We start from the raw sequence: 22,941 nt of genomic DNA on the forward strand, positions 1-22,941 counted from the left end.
CACCTGCCTCCATGGTAGGCGATCCTCTCCTGACAGTATTTCCACCTGCCTCCTTGGTAGGCAATCCTCTCCTGCCAGTATCTCCACCTGCCTCCATGGTAGGCGATCCTCTCCTGACAGTATTTCCACCTGCCTCCATGGTAGGCGATCCTCTCCTGCCAGTATCTCCACCTGCCTCCATGGTAGGTGATCCTCTCCTGACAGTATCTCCACCTGCCTCCATGGTAGGCGATCCTCTCCTGACAGTATCTCCACCTGCCTCCATGGTAGGCGATCCTCTCCTGACAGTATTTCCACCTGCCTCCATGGTAGGCAATCCTCTCCTGCCAGTATCTCCACCTGTCTCCATGGTAGGCGATCCTCTCCTGACAGTATCTCCACCTGCCTCCATGGTAGGCGATCCTCTCCTGCCAGTATCTCCACCTGCCTCCATGGTAGGCGATCCTCTCCTGCCAGTATCTCCACCTGCCTCCATGGTAGGCGATCCTCTCCTGCCAGTATCTCCACCTGCCTCCATGGTAGGCGAACCTCTCATGCCAGTATCTCCACCTGCCTCCATGGTAGGCGATCCACTCCTGCCAGTATCTCCACCTGCCTCCTTGGTAGGCGATCCTCTCCTGACAGTATCTCCACCTGCCTCCATGGTAGGCGATCCTCTCCTGACAGTATCTCCACCTGCCTCCATGGTAGGCGATCCTCTCCTGACAGTATCTCCACCTGCCTCCATGGTAGGCGATCCTCTCCTGCCAGTATCTCCACCTGCCTCCATGGTAGGCGATCCTCTCCTGCCAGTATCTCCACCTGCCTCCATGGTAGGCGATCCACTCCTGCCAGTATCTCCACCTGCCTCCATGGTAGGCGATCCACTCCTGCCAGTATCTCCACCTGCCTCCATGGTAGGCGATCCTCTCCTGACAGTATCTCCACCTGCCTCCATGGTAGGCGATCCTCTCCTGACAGTATCTCCACCTGCCTCCATGGTAGGCGATCCTCTCCTGCCAGTATCTCCACCTGCCTCCATGGTAGGCGATCCTCTCCTGCCAGTATCTCCACCTGCCTCCATGGTAGGTGATCCTCTCCTGACAGTATCTCCACCTGCCTCTATGGTAGGCGATCCTCTCCTGACAGTATCTCCACCTGCCTCCATGGTAGGCGATCCTCTCCTGCCAGTATCTCCTCCCACGTCCAGGATCCTTTACCGTCCACTATTTCGTCCCATGTCCATGCTGTCTGCTTCATCAAACGCTGCTCCTCCTTTTCACTCTGCTTGGTCCTTTTATGGTGGGTTATTCTGTCACGATCGTCGTATTGATGAGACCAAGACGCAGCGTGATATGAATACATATTTTAATAAAGAAAGAACACTAAACAAACTAACAAAATAACAAAACGAACGTGGCGCTATATAAACCGAGTGCTGACAGGCAACTACACATAGACAATAACCCACAAAACCAAAATGGCAACCTAAATAGGATCCCCAAACAGAGACATCAATAAACAGCTGCCTCTGATTGGGAACCAATTCAGGCCACCATAGACCTACATTTACCTAGACATACCAAAACCCCATAGATGTACAAAAATCCTAGACAAGACAAAAAACACACATACCCACCCTCGTCACACCATGACCGAACCAAAATTATAAAGAAAACAAAGATAACTAAGGTAAGGGCGTGACACTTTCTCTATTGTGTTATTGACTGTACGTTTGTTTATGTGTAACTCTGTTGTTGTTTATGTCACACTGCTTTGCTTTATCTTGGCCAGGTCGCAGTTGTAAATGAGAACTTGTTCTCAACTGGGCTACCTGGTTAAATAAAGGGTTAGGGTTATATATATATTATATAAATACCTGGTTAAATAAAGGGTTAGGGCTATATATATAAATACCTGGTTAAATAAAGGGTTATATATATAAATACCTGGTTAAATAAAGGGTTATATATATAAATACCTGGTTAAATAAAGGGTTAGGGTTATATATATAAATACCTGGTTAAAAAAAGGGTTAGGGCTATATATATAAATACCTGGTTAAACAAAGGGCTATATATATAAATACCTGGTTAAATAAAGGGTTATATATATAAATACCTGGTTAAATAAAGGGTTATATATATAAATACCTGGTTAAATAAAGGGTTATATATATAAATACCTGGTTAAATAAAGGGTTATATATATAAATACCTGGTTAAATAAAGGGTTATATATATAAATACCTGGTTAAATAAAGGGCTGTATATATAAATACCTGGTTAAATAAAGGGTTAGAGTTATATATATAAATACCTGGTTAAATAAAGGGTTAGAGTTATATATATAAATACCTGGTTAAATAAAGGGTTATATATATAAATACCAGGTTAAATAAAGGGTTATATATATAAATACCTGGTTAAATAAAGGGTTATAAATATAAATACCTGGTTAAATAAAGGGTTAGGGTTATATATATAAATACCTGGTTAAATAAAGGGTTATATATATAAATACCTGGTTAAATAAAGGGTTATATATATAAATACCTGGTTAAATAAAGGGTTATATATATAAATACCTGGTTAAATAAAGGGTTAGGGTTATATATATAAATACCTGGTTAAATAAAGGGTTATATATATAAATACCTGGTTAAATAAAGGGTTAGGGTTATATATATAAATACCTGGTTAAATAAAGGTGAAATATATATATTTTTTTAAACATACTACCTCAATCAGCCCGACTAACCGGTGTCTGTATGTAGCCTCTCTACTGTATATAGCCTCTCTACTGTATATAGCCTCTCTACTGTATATAGACTCTCTACTGTATATAGCCTCTCTACTGTATATAGCCTCTCTACTGTTATAGCCTCTCTACTGTATATAGACTCTCTACTGTATATAGCCTCTCTACTGTTATAGCATCTCTACTGTATATAGACTCTCTACTGTATATAGACTCTCTACTGTTATAGCCTCTCCACTGTATATAACCTCTCTACTGTATATAGCCTCTCTACTGTATATAGACTCTCTACTGTATATAGCCTCTCTACTGTATATAACCTCTCTACTGTATACAGACTCTCTACTGTATATAGCCTCTCTACTGTATATAGCCTCTCTACTGTATACAGCCTCTCTACTGTATATAGCCTCTCTACTGTATGTAGCCTCTCTACTGTATATAGACTCTCTACTGTATATAGCCTCTCTACTGTATATAACCTCTCTACTGTTATAGCCTCTCTACTTTTATAGCCTCTCTACTGTATATAGCCTCTCTACTGTATATAGCCTCGCAACTTTTATAGCCTCGCTACTGTATATAGCCTCGCTACTTTTATAGCCTCTCTACTGTATATAGCCTCTCTACTGTATAAATTCTCTCTACTGTATATATCCTCGCTACTGTATATAGCCTCTCTACTGTATATAGCCTCTCTACTGTATATAGCCTCACTACTGTATATAGCCTCTCTACTGTATATGGCATCTCTACTGTATATAGCCTCTCTACTGTATATAGCCTCTCTACTGTATATAGCCTCGCTACTTTTATAGCCTCTCTACTGTATATGGCCTCTCTACTGTATATAGCCTCTCTACTGTATATAGCCTCTCTACCGTATATAGCCTCTCTACTGTATATAGCCTCTCTACTGTATATAGTCTCTCTACTGTATATAGCCTCTCTACTGTATATAGCCTCTCTACTGTATATAGCCTCTCTACTGTATATAGCCCCTCTACAGTATATAGCCTCTCTACTGTATATAGCCTCTCTACTGTATATAGCCTCTCTACTTTTATAGCCTCTCTACTGTATATAGCCTCTCTACTGTATATAGCCTCTCTACTTTTATAGCCTCTCTACTGTATATAGCCTCTCTACCGTATATAGCCTCTCTACTGTATATAGCCACTCTACTGTATATAGTCTCTCTACTGTATATAGCCTCTCTACTGTATATAGCCTCTCTACTTTTATATTCTCTCTACTGTATATAGCCTCTCTACTTTTATATTCTCTCTACCGTATATAGCCTCTCTACTGTATATAGCCTCTCTACTGTATATAGTCTCTCTACTGTATATAGCCTCTCTACTGTATATAGCCTCTCTACTGTATATAGCCTCTCTACTGTATATAGCCTCACTACTGTATATAGGCTCTCTACTGTATATAGCCTCTCTACTTTTATAGCCTCTCTACTGTATATAGCCTCTCTACTGTATATAGCCTCTCTACTTTTATAGTCTCTCTACTGTATATAGCCTCTCTACTGTATATAGCCTCTCTACTGTATATAGCCTCTCTACTGTATATAGCCTCTCTACTGTATATATCCTGTATATAGCCTCTCTACTGTATATAGCCTCTCTACTGTATATAGCCTCTCTACTGTATATAGCCTCTACTGTATATAGCCTCTCTACTGTATATAGCCTCTCTACTGTATATAGCCTCTCTACTGTATATAGCCTCTCTACTGTATATATCCTCTCTACTGTATATAGCCTCTCTACTGTATATATCCTCTCTACTGTATATAGCCTCTCTACTGTATATATCCTCACTACTGTATATATCCTCTCTACTGTATATATCCTGTCTTTTTACTATTGTTTTATTTCTTTACTTAACTATTGTTCAACTAATACATTTTTTTGCACTGTTGGTTGGAGCCTGTAAGTAAGCATTTCACTGTTTGTATTCGGCTCATGTGAAAAAAAACTTGGATTTGATTTGATATTAAGCATCTCCAATCCAAAATGAAATCTAGAATCGGCCTCCTATTTCGCAACAAAGCCTCCTTCACTCATGCTGCCAAACATTCCCTCGTAAAACTGACCATCCTACCAATCCTTGATTTCGGCGATGTAATTTACAAAATAGCCTCCAATACTCTACTCAGCAAATTGGATGCAGTCTATCACAGTGCCATTTGTTTTGTCACCAAAGCACCATATACCACCCACCACTGCGACCTGTATGCTCTCGTTGGCTGGCCCTCGCTTCATATTCGTCGCCAAACCCACTGGCTCCAGGTCATCTATAAGTCTATGCTAGGTAAAGCTCCGCCTTATCTCAGCTCACTGGTCACCATAGCAGCACACGATCCAGCAGGTATATTTCACTGGTCATCCCCAACACCTCCTTTGGCCGCCTTTCCTTCCAGTTCGCTGCTGACTGGAACAAATTTGGAAAAATCACTGAAGCTGGAGACTCATATCTCCCTCACTATATTTAAGCATCAGCTGTCAGAGCAGCTCACAGATGACTGCACCTGTACATAGCCCATCTGTAAACAGCCCATCTGTAAACAGCCCATCTGTAAACAGCCCATCTGTACACAGCCCATCTGTAAACAACCCATCTGTACACAGGCCATCTGTAAACAGCCCATCTGTACACAGCCCATCTGTAAACAGCCCATCTGTAAACAGCCCATCTGTACACAGCCCATCTGTACACAGCCCATCTGTAAACAGCCCATCTGTAAACAGCCCATCTGTAAACAGCCGATCTGTAAACAGCCCATCTGTAAACAGCCCATCTGTAAACAGCCCATCTGTAAACAGCCCATCTGTACACAGCCCATCTGTAAACAGCCCATCTGTAAACAGCCCATCTGTAAACAGCCCATCTGTAAACAGCCCATCTGTAAACAGCCCATCTGTACACAGCCCATATGTAAACATCCACCTTCCTCATTCCCATATTTGTTTTTGTTTTTCTGCTCTTTTGCACCCCAGTATCTCTACTTGCACATCCTCATCCGCACTCCAGTGTTAATTGCTATATTGTAATTACTTCACCACTATGGCCTATTTATTGCCTTACCTCCCTAATCTTACCTCATATGTACACACTGTATATAGACTTTCCTATTGTATTATTGACTGTATGTTTGTTTATGTGTAACTCTGTGTTGTTGTTTGTGTCACACTGCTTTGCTTTATCTTGGCCAGGTCGCAGTTATAAATGAGAACTTGTTCTCAACTGGCCTACCTGGTTAAATAAAGGTGTTCTCAACTGGCCTACCTGGTTAAATAAAGGTGAAATAATAAACAATTAGGGGGGTGTTCTTAATGTTTTGTTCACTCAGTATATAGCGTGTATTATTATTATTATTTTCCCCCGACTAATAAACGGTCACCAGTGCCGCTCTGCTCTTAAAGGCGATGCCTCTCCATATGTCCTCTGAGTTAGGAACAGCTGACTGCCAGGTCGACTCCCCTTTAAAAATGAATTATGTGATTACATGTCGTCCCCTCTTCCTCTCCTCCCCTCCCCCTCTCCCCCCTCCCTGTCGAACACATTGTTCTCCACTCCGCACAGGCCCGGTAGAGGAACTGGATGGTTTGAAGCCCCGGTTTAGTTTACGGTGAAAGGAGAAGACAAGACAGGCGTCGGCACGCGCAGATTTACCGTTTTAACGGCAGTGAAGCAGGGCAGCGAGAGAGGAAGGGCGTCCTGTCCTGTACGCGAGTCTGCTGGTAGACATGATGCTATGACCAGGGCTGGAACGGAGGCTCGGGCGCAGACACGCATCGCTACCGGCCCCGCGAGACAGACCCACCCGCCTTACAGCCTGGCGGGAGAGACAGGGGTGAGTGACAAACTTCGGGGAAGGAGGGAGAGGAGGAGGGATGGAGGGGGGAGCAGAGTCACTTATTGAAGCTTATATCATGACTCACTATGGACAGCCTGGCTACTGTGATCGCGCGTGTCATATTGGCGCTGTGTGTGTGTGTGTGTGTGTGTGTCAGGAAGCTGATGTCTCATCATAATAATGATGACATCTCATCTCTGGGGTATCATCGCTGCCAATAATCAGAGAGGAGAAGAAAGGATCAGGAGAAAGTCGTGGAGAGAAAAAGAGGGGTTTCACTACAGGATTGTTTGTAACCAGAGAAGAGAGAGAGAGAGAGAGAGGTGGAGAAAATAACATTCTCCTGATAAACTCATTAACAAAAACATCTAATATGGCCCGTAAGAAAACTATCATCCGTCTGTCCCCGGAAGTCCAGAGCTGTATTGTGTGTACAGCCTAATATTGAAGTAAATAGCCTTCAGTAGACCTATGCTCTAGCTAAGCCTATACCCTACTCGGCTGTCTGTCTCCCGCTTTGAGTGTCAAATCAAATCAAATACAGAATAATAATATGAGTATATTTATTAGACTAGCTGTTAGTTGGTAGTTTAGCAGAGGTCGTGACTGACTGACTGTTTGATTCTTTTGTTATATGTTATGGGTTATTGTCTCCCGGCTCCCATCACATTAAGCTACAGCTCTCTGATCCAACAAGAAGCTCTGAGTGCTGTCTCAATGATGCTGTCACTTTGATTCTCGGTGGTCAGTGTGTGTGTGTGTGTGTGTGTGTGTGTGTGTGTGTGTGTGTGTGTGTGTGTGTGTGTGTGTGTGTGTGTGTGTGTGTGTGTGTGTGTGTGTGTGTCAGAGAGCGGGGGACGGACGGGGTCTTATTTGTGCAGCTGCATGCGCCAGGCGGCCCGTGTCCTACTTTCTCTCGCGCGGCGGCTCGGTTCTTTGTTCGCTGCCGCTGAGCTCTGAGCGCGTCTGCCCTTGCCGCGGCTTTGCGGTGTGTGTGTGTGTTTGTTGCGTAGTATTGCGTTTGCCGCTCAGCCGCTTCGTGACTTGCCGGGGGGAGAAGCCGGGAAGAGCGGGAGATTATGCCGACTGACAGGTCTCTGTTCCCGGAGAGGAGAGGGCGGTAGCTTCGGTTACTACCGCTATCATTACCGTTATAAATCATTATACATGCTCCGTTATGACTGGAGACAACATGATATCAACTTCACGCACGCGCGCGCGCGCGCGCACACACACACACACACACACACACACACACACACACACACACACACACACACACACACACACACACACACACACACACACACACACACACACACACAGAGAGAGAAAACAGGCTGATGATCCTGTATGAAAGAGTGACATCATATTCGGGGATTTAAGAGACCATTACAAATCACTTTCTAAAAATGTCTGCAGTCTATCGCCTTCTCTCCCTCTCTCGATCTCTCTCTCCCTCTCTCGATCTCCCCTCTCTTGATCTCTCCCACCATCTCTCTATCTCTCTCTCTCTCTCTCTCTCTACTTCAATATGTTATTCTCTCTCTCTCTCCCTCTCTCGATCTCTCTCTCCCACCCTCTCTCTCTCTCTCTCTCTCTCTCTCGCTCTCTCTTTCTACTTCAATATGTTCTGCTCTCGCTCTCTCTCCCTCTCTCTCTCTCCACTTCAATCTGTTCTGCTCTCTCTTTCTCCTAAACGTTTTAATGTTTTCTTCCTGTCTTTCTCTTCTTTCTTGTTCTCCTCTGCCATTTTCTTCTCTTTCTCTCCTCAACATCCAGACTTTATAGACTCTCTCAGACCCCTCAGTTCAACTGGATCCGCTTTATTACCATGGAAATACTAGTGTGTGTGTGTGTGTGTGTGTGTGTGTGTGTGTGTGTGTGTGTGTGTGTGTGTGTGTGTGTGTGTGTGTCCCAAGGTATTGGTATTTATAAGGATCCCCATGAGCCAGGTCATCAGCTACTCTTCCTGGGGTCCACATAGTACAGAACATATGGCGCCTTCAGAAAGTATTCAGACCCCTGGACTTTTTACACATTTTGTTACGTTACAGCCTTATTCTAAAATTTATTCAATAGTTTTTTTCCCCCTCATCAATCTACACACAATACCCCATAATGACATCACAATACCCCATAATGACATCACAATACCCCATAATGACATCACAATACCCCATAATGACATCACAATACCCCCAAAATGACAAAGCAAAAAAAAAATGTTATTGATAAAAATAAACGCAAATATCACATTTACATAAGTATTCAGACTCTTTACTCAGTACTTTCTTGAAGCACCTTTGACAGCGATTACAGCCTCAAGTCTTCTTGGGTATGACGCTACAAGCTTGGCACACCTGTGTTTGGGGAGTTTCTCCCATTCTTCTCTGCAGATCCTTTCAAGCTCTGTCAGGTTAGATGGGGAGCGTCGCTGCACAGATATTTTCAGGTCTCTCCAGAGATATTCATTGGGTTCAAGTCCGGGTTCTGGGCGGGCCACTCAAGGACATTCAGAGACTTGTCCCACTCCTGCGTTGTCTTGGCTGTGTGCTTAGGGTCGTTGTCCTGTTGGAAGGTGAACCATCGCCCCAGTCTGAGGTCCTGAGCACTCTGGAGCAGGTTTTCATCAAGGATCTCTCTGTACTTTGTGCCATTCATCTTTCCCTCAATCCTGACTAGTCTCCCAGTCCATGCCGCTGAAAAACTTCCCCACAGCATGATACTGCCACCACCATGCCTCACCGTAGGGATGGTGCCAGGTTTCCTCCAGACGTGACCCTTGGCATTCAGGCCAAAGAGTTCAATCTTGGTTTCATCAGACCAGAGAATCTTGTTTCTCATCATCTGAGAGTCTTTTAGGTGCCTTTTGGCAAACTCCAAGCAGGCTGTCATGTGCCTTTTACTCTATCATAAAGGCCTGATTGGTGGAGTGCTGCAGAGACGGTTGTCCTTCTGGAAGGTTCTCCCATCTCCACAGAGGAACTTTAGAGCTCTGTCAGAGTGACCATTGGGTTCTTGGTCACCTCCCTGACCAAGGTCCTTCTCCCCGATTGCTCAGTTTGGCCGGGCGGCCAGCTCTAGGAAGAGTTTTGGTGGTTCCAAACTTTCATTTAAGAATTACGGAGGCCACTGTGTTCTTGGGGACCTTCAATGCTACAGACATTTTTTGGTACCCTTTCCCAGATCTGTGCCTCGACACAATCCTGTCTCGGAGCTCTACGGACAATTCCTTCGACCTCGTGGCTTGGTTTTTGCTCTGACATGCACTGTCAACTGTGGGACCTTATATAGACAGGTGTGTGCCTTTCCAAATCATGTCCAATCAATTGAATTTACCACAGGTGGACTCCAATCAAGTTGTAGAAACATCTCAAGAATGATCAATGATAACAGGATGCACCTGAGCTCAATGTCGAGTATCATAGAAAAGGGTCTGAATACTGAAGTAAATAAAATATTTCTGTTTTTTATATTTTATAAATTGGCAAATATTTCTAAAAACCTGTTTTCGCTTTGTCATTATCGGTTATTGTGTGTAGATTGATGAGGAAACGTTTTAATTTAATCCATTTCAGAATGAGGCTGTAACATAACAAAATGTGGAAAAAGGGAAGGGGCCTGAAAACTTTCCAAATGCACTTTACATTTTAAACGTCACACAGACTACATATCAATATCTAGGTCTAATACATAACCCAGTGTAAATTACAATACAATATATATAAAATGGCTGTCTCTTCAAAGTCCCCTTTGTGCAGTAAGGTGTTCTTTAATCTGTTTTATAGCTAGCCTGAGTTTCCTGGGGTGGCAGAGAGTTCCATAGTCATGGCTCTATTTAATATTATGTGTTTCCTAGCCTCTGTTCTGGACCTGGGGAGACCTCTGCTGGAGCGGAGTGTGTGTGTGTGTGTGTGTGTGTGTGTGTGTGTGCGCGTGCGCGCGTGTGTGTGTGTATTGAGCGTGTATGTGTAACGTGTGTTCTCCTCCCTCAGGTTGTGGTAGAGCCGAGTGTGTGTCTAGATGGCCCCGCGGCCATCTTCAGGGGAACTATGGGGCCTTCACCTCATGCCCCCTAGGATCCTGGTGGACTGCTGTCTGCCCAATGGCATGCTGGTTAGTCTGGAGTGTCTCAGAGAGGCGCCGCTCACGAACATCAAACAACAGCTGTTCACAGAGGCCCGGAAATACCCCCTGTACCACTTACTACAGGTAACTATGCCCCCTATACCCCCTATACAACCTACTACAGGTAACTATGCCCTCTATACCCCCTATACCACCTACTACAGGTAACTATGCCCCCTATATCACCTACTACAGGTAACTATGCCCCCTATACCACCTACTACAGGTAACTATGCCCTCTATACCCCCTATACCACCTACTACAGGTAACTATGCCCTCTATACCCCTACTACAGGTAACTATGCCTCCTATACCCCCTATACCACCTACTACAGGTAACTATGCCCCCTATACCACCTACTACAGGTAACTATGCCCCCTATACCCCCTATACCCCATACTACAGGTAACTATGCTCCATATACCCCCTATACCACCTACTACAGGTAACTATGCCCCCTATACCACCTATACCACCTACTACCGGTAACTATGCCCCCTATACCACCTACTACAGTTAACTATGCCCCCATACCACCTACTACAGTTAACTATGCCCCCTATACCACCTATACCACCTACTACCGGTAACTATGCCCCCTATACCACCTACTACAGGTAACTATGCCCCCTATACCACCTATACCCCCTACTACAGGTAACTATGCCCCCTATATCCCCTATACCACCTACTACAGGTAACTATGCCCCTTATACCCCCTATACCCCCTACTACAGGTAACTATGACCTCTATACCACCTACTACAAGTAACTATACCCCCTATACCCCCTACTACAGGTAACTATGACCTCTATACCACCTACTACAAGTAACTATACCCCCTATACCCCCTACTACAGGTAACTATGTCCCCTATACCCCCTATACCACCTACTACAGGTAACTATGCCCCCTATACCCCCTACTACAGGTAACTATGACCTCTATACCACCTACTACAAGTAACTATACCCCATATACCACCTACTACAGGTTAATACTACAGTACTATACCTAGTGTACACCTATAGAGGTCTTGCAGTTGCGTCACAAATCACCAGGTGCCATTTTGGAAGACCAAAGTCAGTCTGTTGGAAGTCTTCCCATCATCCACATGGCTGGATGTGTTGTGCTGCCACCTGAATCTTCGGGAAGATTGCCATTATTTAGTTCATCTTTATGAATCTTCGGGAAGACTGCCCATTATTTAGTTCATCTTTGTGAATCTTCGGGAAGATTGCCATTATTTAGTTCATCTTTGTGAATCTTCGGGAAGACTGCCCATTATTTAGTTCATCTTTGTGAATCTCCGGGAAGACTGCCCATTATTTAGTTCATCTTTGTGAATCTTCGGGAAGACTGCCCATTATTTAGTTCATCTTTGTGAATCTTCGGGAAGATTGCCCATTATTTAGTTCATCTTTGTGAATCTTCGGGAAGACTGCCCATTATTTAGTTCATCTTTGTGAATCTTCGGGAAGACTGCCCATTATTTAGTTCATCTTTATGAATCTTCGGGAAGATTGCCCATTATTTAGTTAATCTTTATGAATCTTCGGGAAGATTGCCCATTATTTAGTTCATCTTTGTGAATCTTCGGGAAGACTGCCCATTATTTAGTTCATCTTTGTGAATCTTCGGGAAGATTGCCCATTATTTAGTTCATCTTTGTGAATCTTCGGGAAGATTGCCCATTATTTAGTTCATCTTTGTGAATCTTCGGGAAGACTGCCCATTATTTAGTTCATCTTTGTGAATCTTCGGGAAGACTGCCCATTATTTAGTTCATCTTTGTGAATCTTCGGGAAGATTGCCCATTATTTAGTTCATCTTTATGAATCTTCGGGAAGATTGCCATTATTTAGTTCATCTTTATGAATCTTCGGGAAGATTGCCCATTATTTAGTTCATCTTTATGAATCTTCGGGAAGACTGCCCATTATTTAGTTAATCTTTATGAATCTTCGGGAAGACTGCCCATTATTTAGTTCATCTTTATGAATCTTCGGGAAGACTGCCCATTATTTAGTTCATCTTTATGAATCTTCGGGAAGACTGCCCATTATTTAGTTCATCTTTATGAATCTTCGGGAAGACTGCCCATTATTTAGTTCATCTTTATGAATCTTTGGGAAGACTGCCCATTATTTAGTTAATCTTTGTGAATCTTCGGGAAGACTGCCCATTATTTAGTTCATCTTTGTGAATCTTCGGGAAGATTGCCCATTATTTAGTTCATCTAAGGACCCAGAAACAGAGGCAGTGGGAAAACCTATCAAGTAAGTAAATATATTTTGAAAATGATCAATGTATTATTAGCTAGGTGGCTTGCTACAGAAACTTCGCTAACTGAAATGAGCTGCTAACGTAATATTCACCTTTAGGTTATTTTACATAGTGTTGCTAGCTAAGTTAATTAAATATCACCAGCTTGCTAACTTCAACTTCATGTTAGCTAGTTAACTAAAAATGCATTTGTAGCTAGCTAGCTAGCTAACTAGCTAACATCCATGGAAGAGGGTGAAAGGATTAGCTAGCATTTCCAGCTGTCAGAATGGAGCGTAGGCTACTCTGGATAGGGCAGGTCATTTTGTGGGAGCATGTTATGAAGATTCTCTCCAGTTCCAATCCCTAGAGAGAAACAACGGACAGAGATATAGCAACATAATAGTCTAATTTGAGTATACTGGATGTACTGAAGGACCGGAGTTGGGCTGTTGGGGGTACTGGAGGACCGGAGTTGGGCTGTTGGGGGTACTGGAGGACTGGAGCTGGGCTGTTGGGGGTACTGGAGGACTGGAGCTAGGCTGTTGGGGGGACTGGAGGACTGGAGCTGGGCTGTTGGGGGTACTGGAGGACTGGAGCTGGGCTGTTGGGGGGACTGGAGGCCTGGAGCTGGGCTGTTGGGGGTACTGGAGGACTGGAGTTGGGCTGTTGGAGGACTGGAGCTGGGCTGTTGGGGGTACTGGAGGACTGGAGCTGGGCTGTTGGGGGTACTGGAGGACCGGAGTTGGGCTGTTGGGGGTACTGGAGGACTGGAGTTGGGCTGTTGGGGGTACTGGAGGACCGGAGTTGGGCTGTTGGGGGTACTAGAGGACCGGAGTTGGGCTGTTGGGGGTACTGGAGGACTGGAGCTGGGCTGTTGGGGGTACTGGAGGACTGGAGCTGGGCTGTTGGGGGTACTGGAGGACTGGAGCTGGGCTGTTGGGGGTACTGGAGGACTGGAGTTGGGCTGTTGGAGGACTGGAGCTGGGCTGTTGGGGGTACTGGAGGACTGGAGCTGGACTGTTGGGGGTACTGGAGGACTGGAGCTGGGCTGTTGGGGGTACTGGAGGACTGGAGTTGGGCTGTTGGAGGACTGGAGCTGGGCTGTTGGGGGTACTGGAGGACTGGAGCTGGGCTGTTGGGGGTACTGGAGGACTGGAGCTAGGCTGTTGGGGGGACTGGAGGACTGGAGTTGGGCTGTTGGGGGTAATGGAAGACTGGAGTTGGGCTGTTGGGGGGACTGGAGGACTGGAGTTGGGCTGTTGGGGGTACTGGAGGAATGGAGCTGGGCTGTTGGGGGTACTGGAGGACTGGAGCTGGGCTGTTGGGGGTACTGGAGGACTGGAGCTGGGCTGTTGGGGGTACTGGAGGCCTGGAGCTGGGCTGTTGGGGGTACTGGAGGACTGGAGTTGGGCTGTTGGAGGACTGGAGCTGGGCTGTTGGGGGTACTGGAGGACTGGAGCTGGACTGTTGGAGGACTGGAGCTGGGCTGTTGGGGGTACTGGAGGACTGGAGTTGGGCTGTTGGAGGACTGGAGCTGGGCTGTTGGGGGTACTGGAGGACTGGAGCTGGGCTGTTGGGGGTACTGGAGGACTGGAGCTAGGCTGTTGGGGGGACTGGAGGACTGGAGTTGGGCTGTTGGGGGTAATGGAGGACTGGAGTTGGGCTGTTGGGGGGACTGGAGGACTGGAGTTGGGCTGTTGGGGGTACTGGAGGAATGGAGCTGGGCTGTTGGGGGTACTGGAGGACTGGAGCTGGGCTGTTGGGGGTACTGGAGGACTGGAGCTGGGCTGTTGGGGGGACTGGAGGCCTGGAGCTGGGCTGTTGGGGGTACTGGAGGACTGGAGTTGGGCTGTTGGAGGACTGGAGCTGGGCTGTTGGGGGTACTGGAGGACTGGAGCTGGGCTGTTGGGGGTACTGGAGGACCGGAGTTGGGCTGTTGGGGGTACTAGAGGACCGGAGTTGGGCTGTTGGGGGTACTGGAGGACCGGAGTTGGGCTGTTGGGGGTACTGGAGGACTGGAGCTGGGCTGTTGGGGGTACTGGAGGACTGGAGCTGGGCTGTTGGGGGTACTGGAGGACTGGAGCTGGGCTGTTGGGGGTACTGGAGGACTGGAGTTGGGCTGTTGGAGGACTGGAGCTGGGCTGTTGGGGGTACTGGAGGACTGGAGCTGGACTGTTGGGGGTACTGGAGGACTGGAGTTGGGCTGTTGGAGGACTGGAGCTGGGCTGTTGCGGGTACTGGAGGACTGGAGCTGGGCTGTTGGAGGACTGGAGCTGGGCTGTTGGGGGTACTGGAGGACTGGAGCTGGACTGTTGGGGGTACTGGAAGACTGGAGTTGGGCTGTTGGAGGACTGGAGCTGGGCTGTTGCGGGTACTGGAGGACTGGAGCTGGGCTGTTGGGGGTACTGGAGGACTGGAGCTGGGCTGTTGGGGGTACTGGAGGACCGGAGTTGGGCTGTTGGGGGTACTGGAGGACCAGAGTTGGGCTGTTGGGGGTACTGGAGGACCAGAGTTGGGCTGTTGGGGGTACTGGAGGACTGTGGTTGGGCTGTTGGGGGTACTGGAGGACCGGAGTTGGGCTGTTGGGGGTACTGGAGGACCGGAGTTGGGCTGTTGGGGGTACTGGAGGACCGGAGTTGGGCTGTTGGGGGTACTGGAGGACTGGAGTTGGGCTGTTGGGGGTACTGGAGGACTGGAGCTGGGCTTTTGGGGGTACTGGAGGACCGGAGTTGGGCTGTTGGGGGTACTGGAGGACCGGAGTTGGGCTGTTGGGGGTACTGGAGGACTGGAGTTGGGCTGTTGGGGGTACTGGAGGACTGGAGCTGGGCTGTTGGAGGACTGGAGCTGGGCTGTTGCGGGTACTGGAGGACTGGAGCTGGGCTGTTGGGGGTACTGGAGGACTGGAGCTGGGCTGTTGGGGGTACTGGAGGACCGGAGTTGGGCTGTTGGGGGTACTGGAGGACCGGAGTTGGGCTGTTGGGGGTACTGGAGGACCAGAGTTGGGCTGTTGGGGGTACTGGAGGACTGTGGTTGGGCTGTTGGGGGTACTGGAGGACCGGAGTTGGGCTGTTGGGGGTACTGGAGGACTGGAGCTGGGCTGTTGGGGGTACTGGAGGACTGGAGCTGGGCTGTTGGGGGTACTGGAGGACTGGAGCTGGGCTGTTGGGGGTACTGAAGGACTGGGGTTGGGCTGTTGGAGGACTGGAGCTGGGCTGTTGGGGGTACTGGAGGACTGGAGCTGGGCTGTTGGGGGTACTGGAGGACTGGAGTTGGGCTGTTGGAGGACTGGAGCTGGGCTGTTGGGGGAACTGGAGGACTGGAGCTGGGCTGTTGGGGGTACTGGAGGACTGGAGCTGGGCTGTTGGGGGTACTGGAGGACTGGAGCTGGGCTGTTGGGGGTACTGAAGGACTGGGGTTGGGCTGTTGGAGGACTGGAGCTGGGCTGTTGGGGGTACTGGAGGACTGGAGCTGGGCTGTTGGGGGTACTGGAGGACTGGAGTTGGGCTGTTGGAGGACTGGAGCTGGGCTGTTGGGGGAACTGGAGGACTGGAGCTGGGCTGTTGGGGGGACTGGAGGACTGGAGCTGGGCTGTTGGGGGTACTGGAGGACCGGAGTTGGGCTGTTGGGGGTACTGGAGGACTGGAGCTGGGCTGTTGGAGGACTGGAGCTGGGCTGTTGCGGGTACTGGAGGACTGGAGCTGGGCTGTTGGAGGACTGGAGCTGGGCTGTTGGGGGTACTGGAGGACTGGAGCTGGACTGTTGGGGGTACTGGAAGACTGGAGTTGGGCTGTTGGAGGACTGGAGCTGGGCTGTTGCGGGTACTGGAGGACTGGAGCTGGGCTGTTGGGGGTACTGGAGGACTGGAGCTGGGCTGTTGGGGGTACTGGAGGACCGGAGTTGGGCTGTTGGGGGTACTGGAGGACCAGAGTTGGGCTGTTGGGGGTACTGGAGGACCAGAGTTGGGCTGTTGGGGGTACTGGAGGACTGTGGTTGGGCTGTTGGGGGTACTGGAGGACCGGAGTTGGGCTGTTGGGGGTACTGGAGGACCGGAGTTGGGCTGTTGGGGGTACTGGAGGACCGGAGTTGGGCTGTTGGGGGTACTGGAGGACTGGAGTTGGGCTGTTGGGGGTACTGGAGGACTGGAGCTGGGCTTTTGGGGGTACTGGAGGACCGGAGTTGGGCTGTTGGGGGTACTGGAGGACCGGAGTTGGGCTGTTGGGGGTACTGGAGGACTGGAGTTGGGCTGTTGGGGGTACTGGAGGACTGGAGCTGGGCTGTTGGAGGACTGGAGCTGGGCTGTTGCGGGTACTGGAGGACTGGAGCTGGGCTGTTGGGGGTACTGGAGGACTGGAGCTGGGCTGTTGGGGGTACTGGAGGACCGGAGTTGGGCTGTTGGGGGTACTGGAGGACCGGAGTTGGGCTGTTGGGGGTACTGGAGGACCAGAGTTGGGCTGTTGGGGGTACTGGAGGACTGTGGTTGGGCTGTTGGGGGTACTGGAGGACCGGAGTTGGGCTGTTGGGGGTACTGGAGGACTGGAGCTGGGCTGTTGGGGGTACTGGAGGACTGGAGCTGGGCTGTTGGGGGTACTGGAGGACTGGAGCTGGGCTGTTGGGGGTACTGAAGGACTGGGGTTGGGCTGTTGGAGGACTGGAGCTGGGCTGTTGGGGGTACTGGAGGACTGGAGCTGGGCTGTTGGGGGTACTGGAGGACTGGAGTTGGGCTGTTGGAGGACTGGAGCTGGGCTGTTGGGGGAACTGGAGGACTGGAGCTGGGCTGTTGGGGGTACTGGAGGACTGGAGCTGGGCTGTTGGGGGTACTGGAGGACTGGAGCTGGGCTGTTGGGGGTACTGAAGGACTGGGGTTGGGCTGTTGGAGGACTGGAGCTGGGCTGTTGGGGGTACTGGAGGACTGGAGCTGGGCTGTTGGGGGTACTGGAGGACTGGAGCTGGGCTGTTGGGGTACTGGAGGACTGGAGCTGGGCTGTTGGGGGTACTGGAGGACTGGAGCTGGGCTGTTGGGGGTACTGGAGGACTGGGGTAGGGCTGTTGGAGGACTGGAGCTGGGCTGTTGGGGGTACTGGAGGACTGGAGCTGGGCTGTTGGGGGTACTGGAGGACTGGAGCTGGGCTGTTGGGGGTACTGGAGGACTGGAGCTGGGCTGTTGGGGGTACTGGAGGACTGGGGTTGGGCTGTTGGAGGACTGGAGCTGGGCTGTTGGGGGTACTGGAGGACTGGAGCTGGGCTGTTGGGGGTACTGGAGGACTGGAGTTGGGCTGTTGGAGGACTGGAGCTGGGCTGTTGGGGGAACTGGAGGACTGGAGCTGGGCTGTTGGGGGGACTGGAGGACTGGAGCTGGGCTGTTGGGGGTACTGGAGGACCGGAGTTGGGCTGTTGGGGGTACTGGAGGACCGGAGTTGGGCTGTTGGGGGTACTGGAGGACTGTGGTTGGGCTGTTGGGGGTACTGGAGGACTGGAGTTGGGCTGTTGGAGGACTGGAGCTGGGCTGTTGGGGGAACTGGAGGACTGGAGCTGGGCTGTTGGGGGGACTGGAGGACTGGAGCTGGGCTGTTGGGGGTACTGGAGGACCGGAGTTGGGCTGTTGGGGGTACTGGAGGACCGGAGTTGGGCTGTTGGGGGTACTGGAGGACTGTGGTTGGGCTGTTGGGGGTACTGGAGGACTGGGGTTGGGCTGTTAGAGGACTGGAGCTGGGCTGTTGGGGGTACTGGAGGACTGGAGCTGGGCTGTTGGGGGTACTGGAGGACTGGAGTTGGGCTGTTGGAGGACTGGAGCTGGGCTGTTGGGGGAACTGGAGGACTGGAGCTGGGCTGTTGGGGGGACTGGAGGACTGGAGCTGGGCTGTTGGGGGTACTGGAGGACCGGAGTTGGGCTGTTGGGGGAACTGGAGGACTGGAGCTGGGCTGTTGGGGGGACTGGAGGACTGGAGCTGGGCTGTTGGGGGTACTGGAGGACCGGAGTTGGGCTGTTGGGGGTACTGGAGGACCGGAGTTGGGCTGTTGGGGGTACTGGAGGACTGTGGTTGGGCTGTTGGGGGTACTGGAGGACTGGAGTTGGGCTGTTGGAGGACTGGAGCTGGGCTGTTGGGGGAACTGGAGGACTGGAGCTGGGCTGTTGGGGGGACTGGAGGACTGGAGCTGGGCTGTTGGGGGTACTGGAGGACCGGAGTTGGGCTGTTGGGGGTACTGGAGGACCGGAGTTGGGCTGTTGGGGGTACTGGAGGACTGTGGTTGGGCTGTTGGGGGTACTGGAGGACTGGGGTTGGGCTGTTAGAGGACTGGAGCTGGGCTGTTGGGGGTACTGGAGGACTGGAGCTGGGCTGTTGGGGGTACTGGAGGACTGGAGTTGGGCTGTTGGAGGACTGGAGCTGGGCTGTTGGGGGAACTGGAGGACTGGAGCTGGGCTGTTGGGGGGACTGGAGGACTGGAGCTGGGCTGTTGGGGGTACTGGAGGACCGGAGTTGGGCTGTTGGGGGTACTGGAGGACCGGAGTTGGGCTGTTGGGGGTACTGGAGGACTGTGGTTGGGCTGTTGGGGGTACTGGAGGACTGGAGTTGGGCTGTTGGGGGTACTGGAGGACTGGAGTTGGGCTGTAGGGGGTACTGGAGGACTGGAGTTGGGCTGTTGGGGGTACTGGAGGACTGGAGTTGGGCTGTTGGGGGACTGGAGGACTGGAGTTGGGCTGTTAGGGGTACTGGAGGACTGGAGCTGGGCTGTTGGGGGTACTGGAGGACTGGAGCTGGGCTGTTGCGGGTACTGGAGGACCGGAGTTGGGCTTTTTGGGGTACTGGAGGACTGGAGTTGGGCTGTTGGGGGTACTGGAGGACCGGAGTTGGGCTGTTGGGGGACTGGAGCTGGGCTGTTGGGGGTACTGGAGGACTGGAGCTGGGCTGTTGGGGGTACTGGAGGACTGGAGTTGGGCTGTTGGAGGACTGGAGCTGGGCTGTTGGGGGTACTGGAGGACTGGAGCTGGGCTGTTGGGGGTACTGGAGGACTGGAGCTGGGCTGTTGGGGTTACTGGAGGCCTGGAGTTTGGCTGTTGGGGGTACTGGAGGACTGGAGTTTGGCTGTTGGGGGTACTGGAGGACTGGAGTTGGGCTGTAGGGGGTACTGGAGGACTGGAGTTGGGCTGTTGGGGGTACTGGAGGACTGGAGCTGGGCTGTTGCGGGTACTGGAGGACCGGAGTTGGGCTTTTTGGGGTACTGGAGGACTGGAGTTGGGCTGTTGGGGGTACTGGAGGACCGGAGTTGGGCTGTTGGGGGACTGGAGCTGGGCTGTTGGGGGTACTGGAGGACTGGAGCTGGGCTGTTGGGGGTACTGGAGGACTGGAGTTGGGCTGTTGGGGGTACTGGAGGACCGGAGTTGGGCTGTTGGGGGACTGGAGCTGGGCTGTTGGGGGTACTGGAGGACTGGAGCTGGGCTGTTGGGGGTACTGGAGGACTGGAGTTGGGCTGTTGGAGGACTGGAGCTGGGCTGTTGGGGGTACTGGAGGACTGGAGCTGGGCTGTTGGGGGTACTGGAGGACTGGAGCTGGGCTGTTGGGGGTACTGGAGGCCTGGAGTTTGGCTGTTGGGGGTACTGGAGGACTGGAGTTTGGCTGTTGGGGGTACTGGAGGACTGGAGTTTGGCTGTTGGGGGTACTGGAGGACTGGAGCTGGGCTGTTGGGGGGACTGGAGGACTGGAGTTGGGCTGTTGGGGGTACTGGAGGACTGGAGTTGGGCTGTTGGGGGGACTGGAGGACTGAAGTTGGGCTGTTGGGGGTAATGGAGGACTGGAGCTGGGCTGTTGGGGGTACTGGAGGCCTGGAGCTGGGCTGTTGGGGGGATTGGAGGCCTGGAGCTGGGCTGTTGGGGGTAATGGAGGACTGGAGCTGGGCTGTTGGGGGTACTGGAGGACTGGAGCTGGGCTGTTGGGGGTACTGGAGGACTGGAGTTGGGCTGTTGGAGGACTGGAGCTGGGCTGTTGGGGGTAATGGAGGACTGGAGCTGGGCTGTTGGGGGTACTGGAGGACTGGAGTTGGGCTGTTGGAGGACTGGAGCTGGGCTGTTGGGGGTACTGGAGGACTGGAGCTGGGCTGTTGGGGGTACTGGAAGACTGGAGCTGGGCTGTTGGGGGTACTGGAGGACCGGAGTTGGGCTGTTGGGGGTACTGGAGGACCGGAGTTGGGCTGTTGGGGGTACTGGAGGACCGGAGTTGGGCTTTTGGGGGTACTGGAGGACTGTAGTTTGGCTGTTGGGGGTACTGTAGGACCGGAGTTGGGCTGTTGGGGGACTGGAGCTGGGCTGTTGGGGGTACTGGAGGACTGGAGCTGGGCTGTTGGGGGTACTGGAGGACTGGAGCTGGGCTGTTGGGGGTACTGGAGGCCTGGAGTTTGGCTGTTGGGGGTACTGGAGGACTGGAGTTTGGCTGTTGGGGGTACTGGAGGACTGGAGTTTGGCTGTTTGGGGTACTGGAGGACTGGAGCTGGGCTGTTGCGGGTACTGGAGGACCGGAGTTGGGCTTTTTGGGGTACTGGAGGACTGGAGTTGGGCTGTTGGGGGTACTGGAGGACCGGAGTTGGGCTGTTGGGGGACTGGAGCTGGGCTGTTGGGGGTACTGGAGGACTGGAGCTGGGCTGTTGGGGGTACTGGAGGACTGTGGTTGGGCTGTTGGGGGTACTGGAGGACTGGAGTTGGGCTGTTGGGGGTACTGGAGGACTGGAGTTGGGCTGTAGGGGGTACTGGAGGACTGGAGTTGGGCTGTTGGGGGTACTGGAGGACTGGAGTTGGGCTGTTGGGGGACTGGAGGACTGGAGTTGGGCTGTTAGGGGTACTGGAGGACTGGAGCTGGGCTGTTGGGGGTACTGGAGGACTGGAGCTGGGCTGTTGGGGGTACTGGAGGACTGGGGTTGGGCTGTTGGAGGACTGGAGCTGGGCTGTTGGGGGTACTGGAGGACTGGAGCTGGGCTGTTGGGGGTACTGGAGGACTGGAGTTGGGCTGTTGGAGGACTGGAGCTGGGCTGTTGGGGAACTGGAGGACTGGAGCTGGGCTGTTGGGGGGACTGGAGGACTGGAGCTGGGCTGTTGGGGGTACTGGAGGACTGGAGTTGGGCTGTTGGAGGACTGGAGCTGGGCTGTTGGGGGTAATGGAGGACTGGAGCTGGGCTGTTGGGGGTACTGGAGGACTGGAGTTGGGCTGTTGGAGGACTGGAGCTGGGCTGTTGGGGGTACTGGAGGACTGGAGCTGGGCTGTTGGGGGTACTGGAAGACTGGAGCTGGGCTGTTGGGGGTACTGGAGGACCGGAGTTGGGCTGTTGGGGGTACTGGAGGACCGGAGTTGGGCTGTTGGGGGTACTGGAGGACCGGAGTTGGGCTTTTGGGGGTACTGGAGGACTGTAGTTTGGCTGTTGGGGGTACTGTAGGACCGGAGTTGGGCTGTTGGGGGACTGGAGCTGGGCTGTTGGGGGTACTGGAGGACTGGAGCTGGGCTGTTGGGGGTACTGGAGGACTGGAGCTGGGCTGTTGGGGGTACTGGAGGCCTGGAGTTTGGCTGTTGGGGGTACTGGAGGACTGGAGTTTGGCTGTTGGGGGTACTGGAGGACTGGAGTTTGGCTGTTTGGGGTACTGGAGGACTGGAGCTGGGCTGTTGCGGGTACTGGAGGACCGGAGTTGGGCTTTTTGGGGTACTGGAGGACTGGAGTTGGGCTGTTGGGGGTACTGGAGGACCGGAGTTGGGCTGTTGGGGGACTGGAGCTGGGCTGTTGGGGGTACTGGAGGACTGGAGCTGGGCTGTTGGGGGTACTGGAGGACTGTGGTTGGGCTGTTGGGGGTACTGGAGGACTGGAGTTGGGCTGTTGGGGGTACTGGAGGACTGGAGTTGGGCTGTAGGGGGTACTGGAGGACTGGAGTTGGGCTGTTGGGGGTACTGGAG

The 22,941-nt window shown here is 51.6% G+C and overlaps 1 protein-coding gene across 1 annotated transcript in view; it reads left to right on the plus strand.

Moving 5' to 3' along the window:
• zgc:158659 (uncharacterized protein LOC791141 homolog) overlaps positions 1-22,941 on the plus strand; it is a 149,735-nt gene that overhangs the window by 10,766 nt on the left and 116,028 nt on the right. Inside the window, exons 2-3 of the mRNA XM_036958414.1 lie at positions 6,340-6,610; positions 10,612-10,828. Of these exons, the coding sequence (XP_036814309.1) occupies positions 10,640-10,828 (189 nt within the window). The 5' untranslated portion in view covers positions 6,340-6,610; positions 10,612-10,639. The remainder of the gene's footprint in view (positions 1-6,339; positions 6,611-10,611; positions 10,829-22,941) is intronic.

The sequence above is a fragment of the Oncorhynchus mykiss genome, chromosome 21 (assembly GCF_013265735.2).
Source record: "Oncorhynchus mykiss isolate Arlee chromosome 21, USDA_OmykA_1.1, whole genome shotgun sequence".
Classification (NCBI taxonomy): Eukaryota; Metazoa; Chordata; class Actinopteri; order Salmoniformes; family Salmonidae; genus Oncorhynchus; species Oncorhynchus mykiss.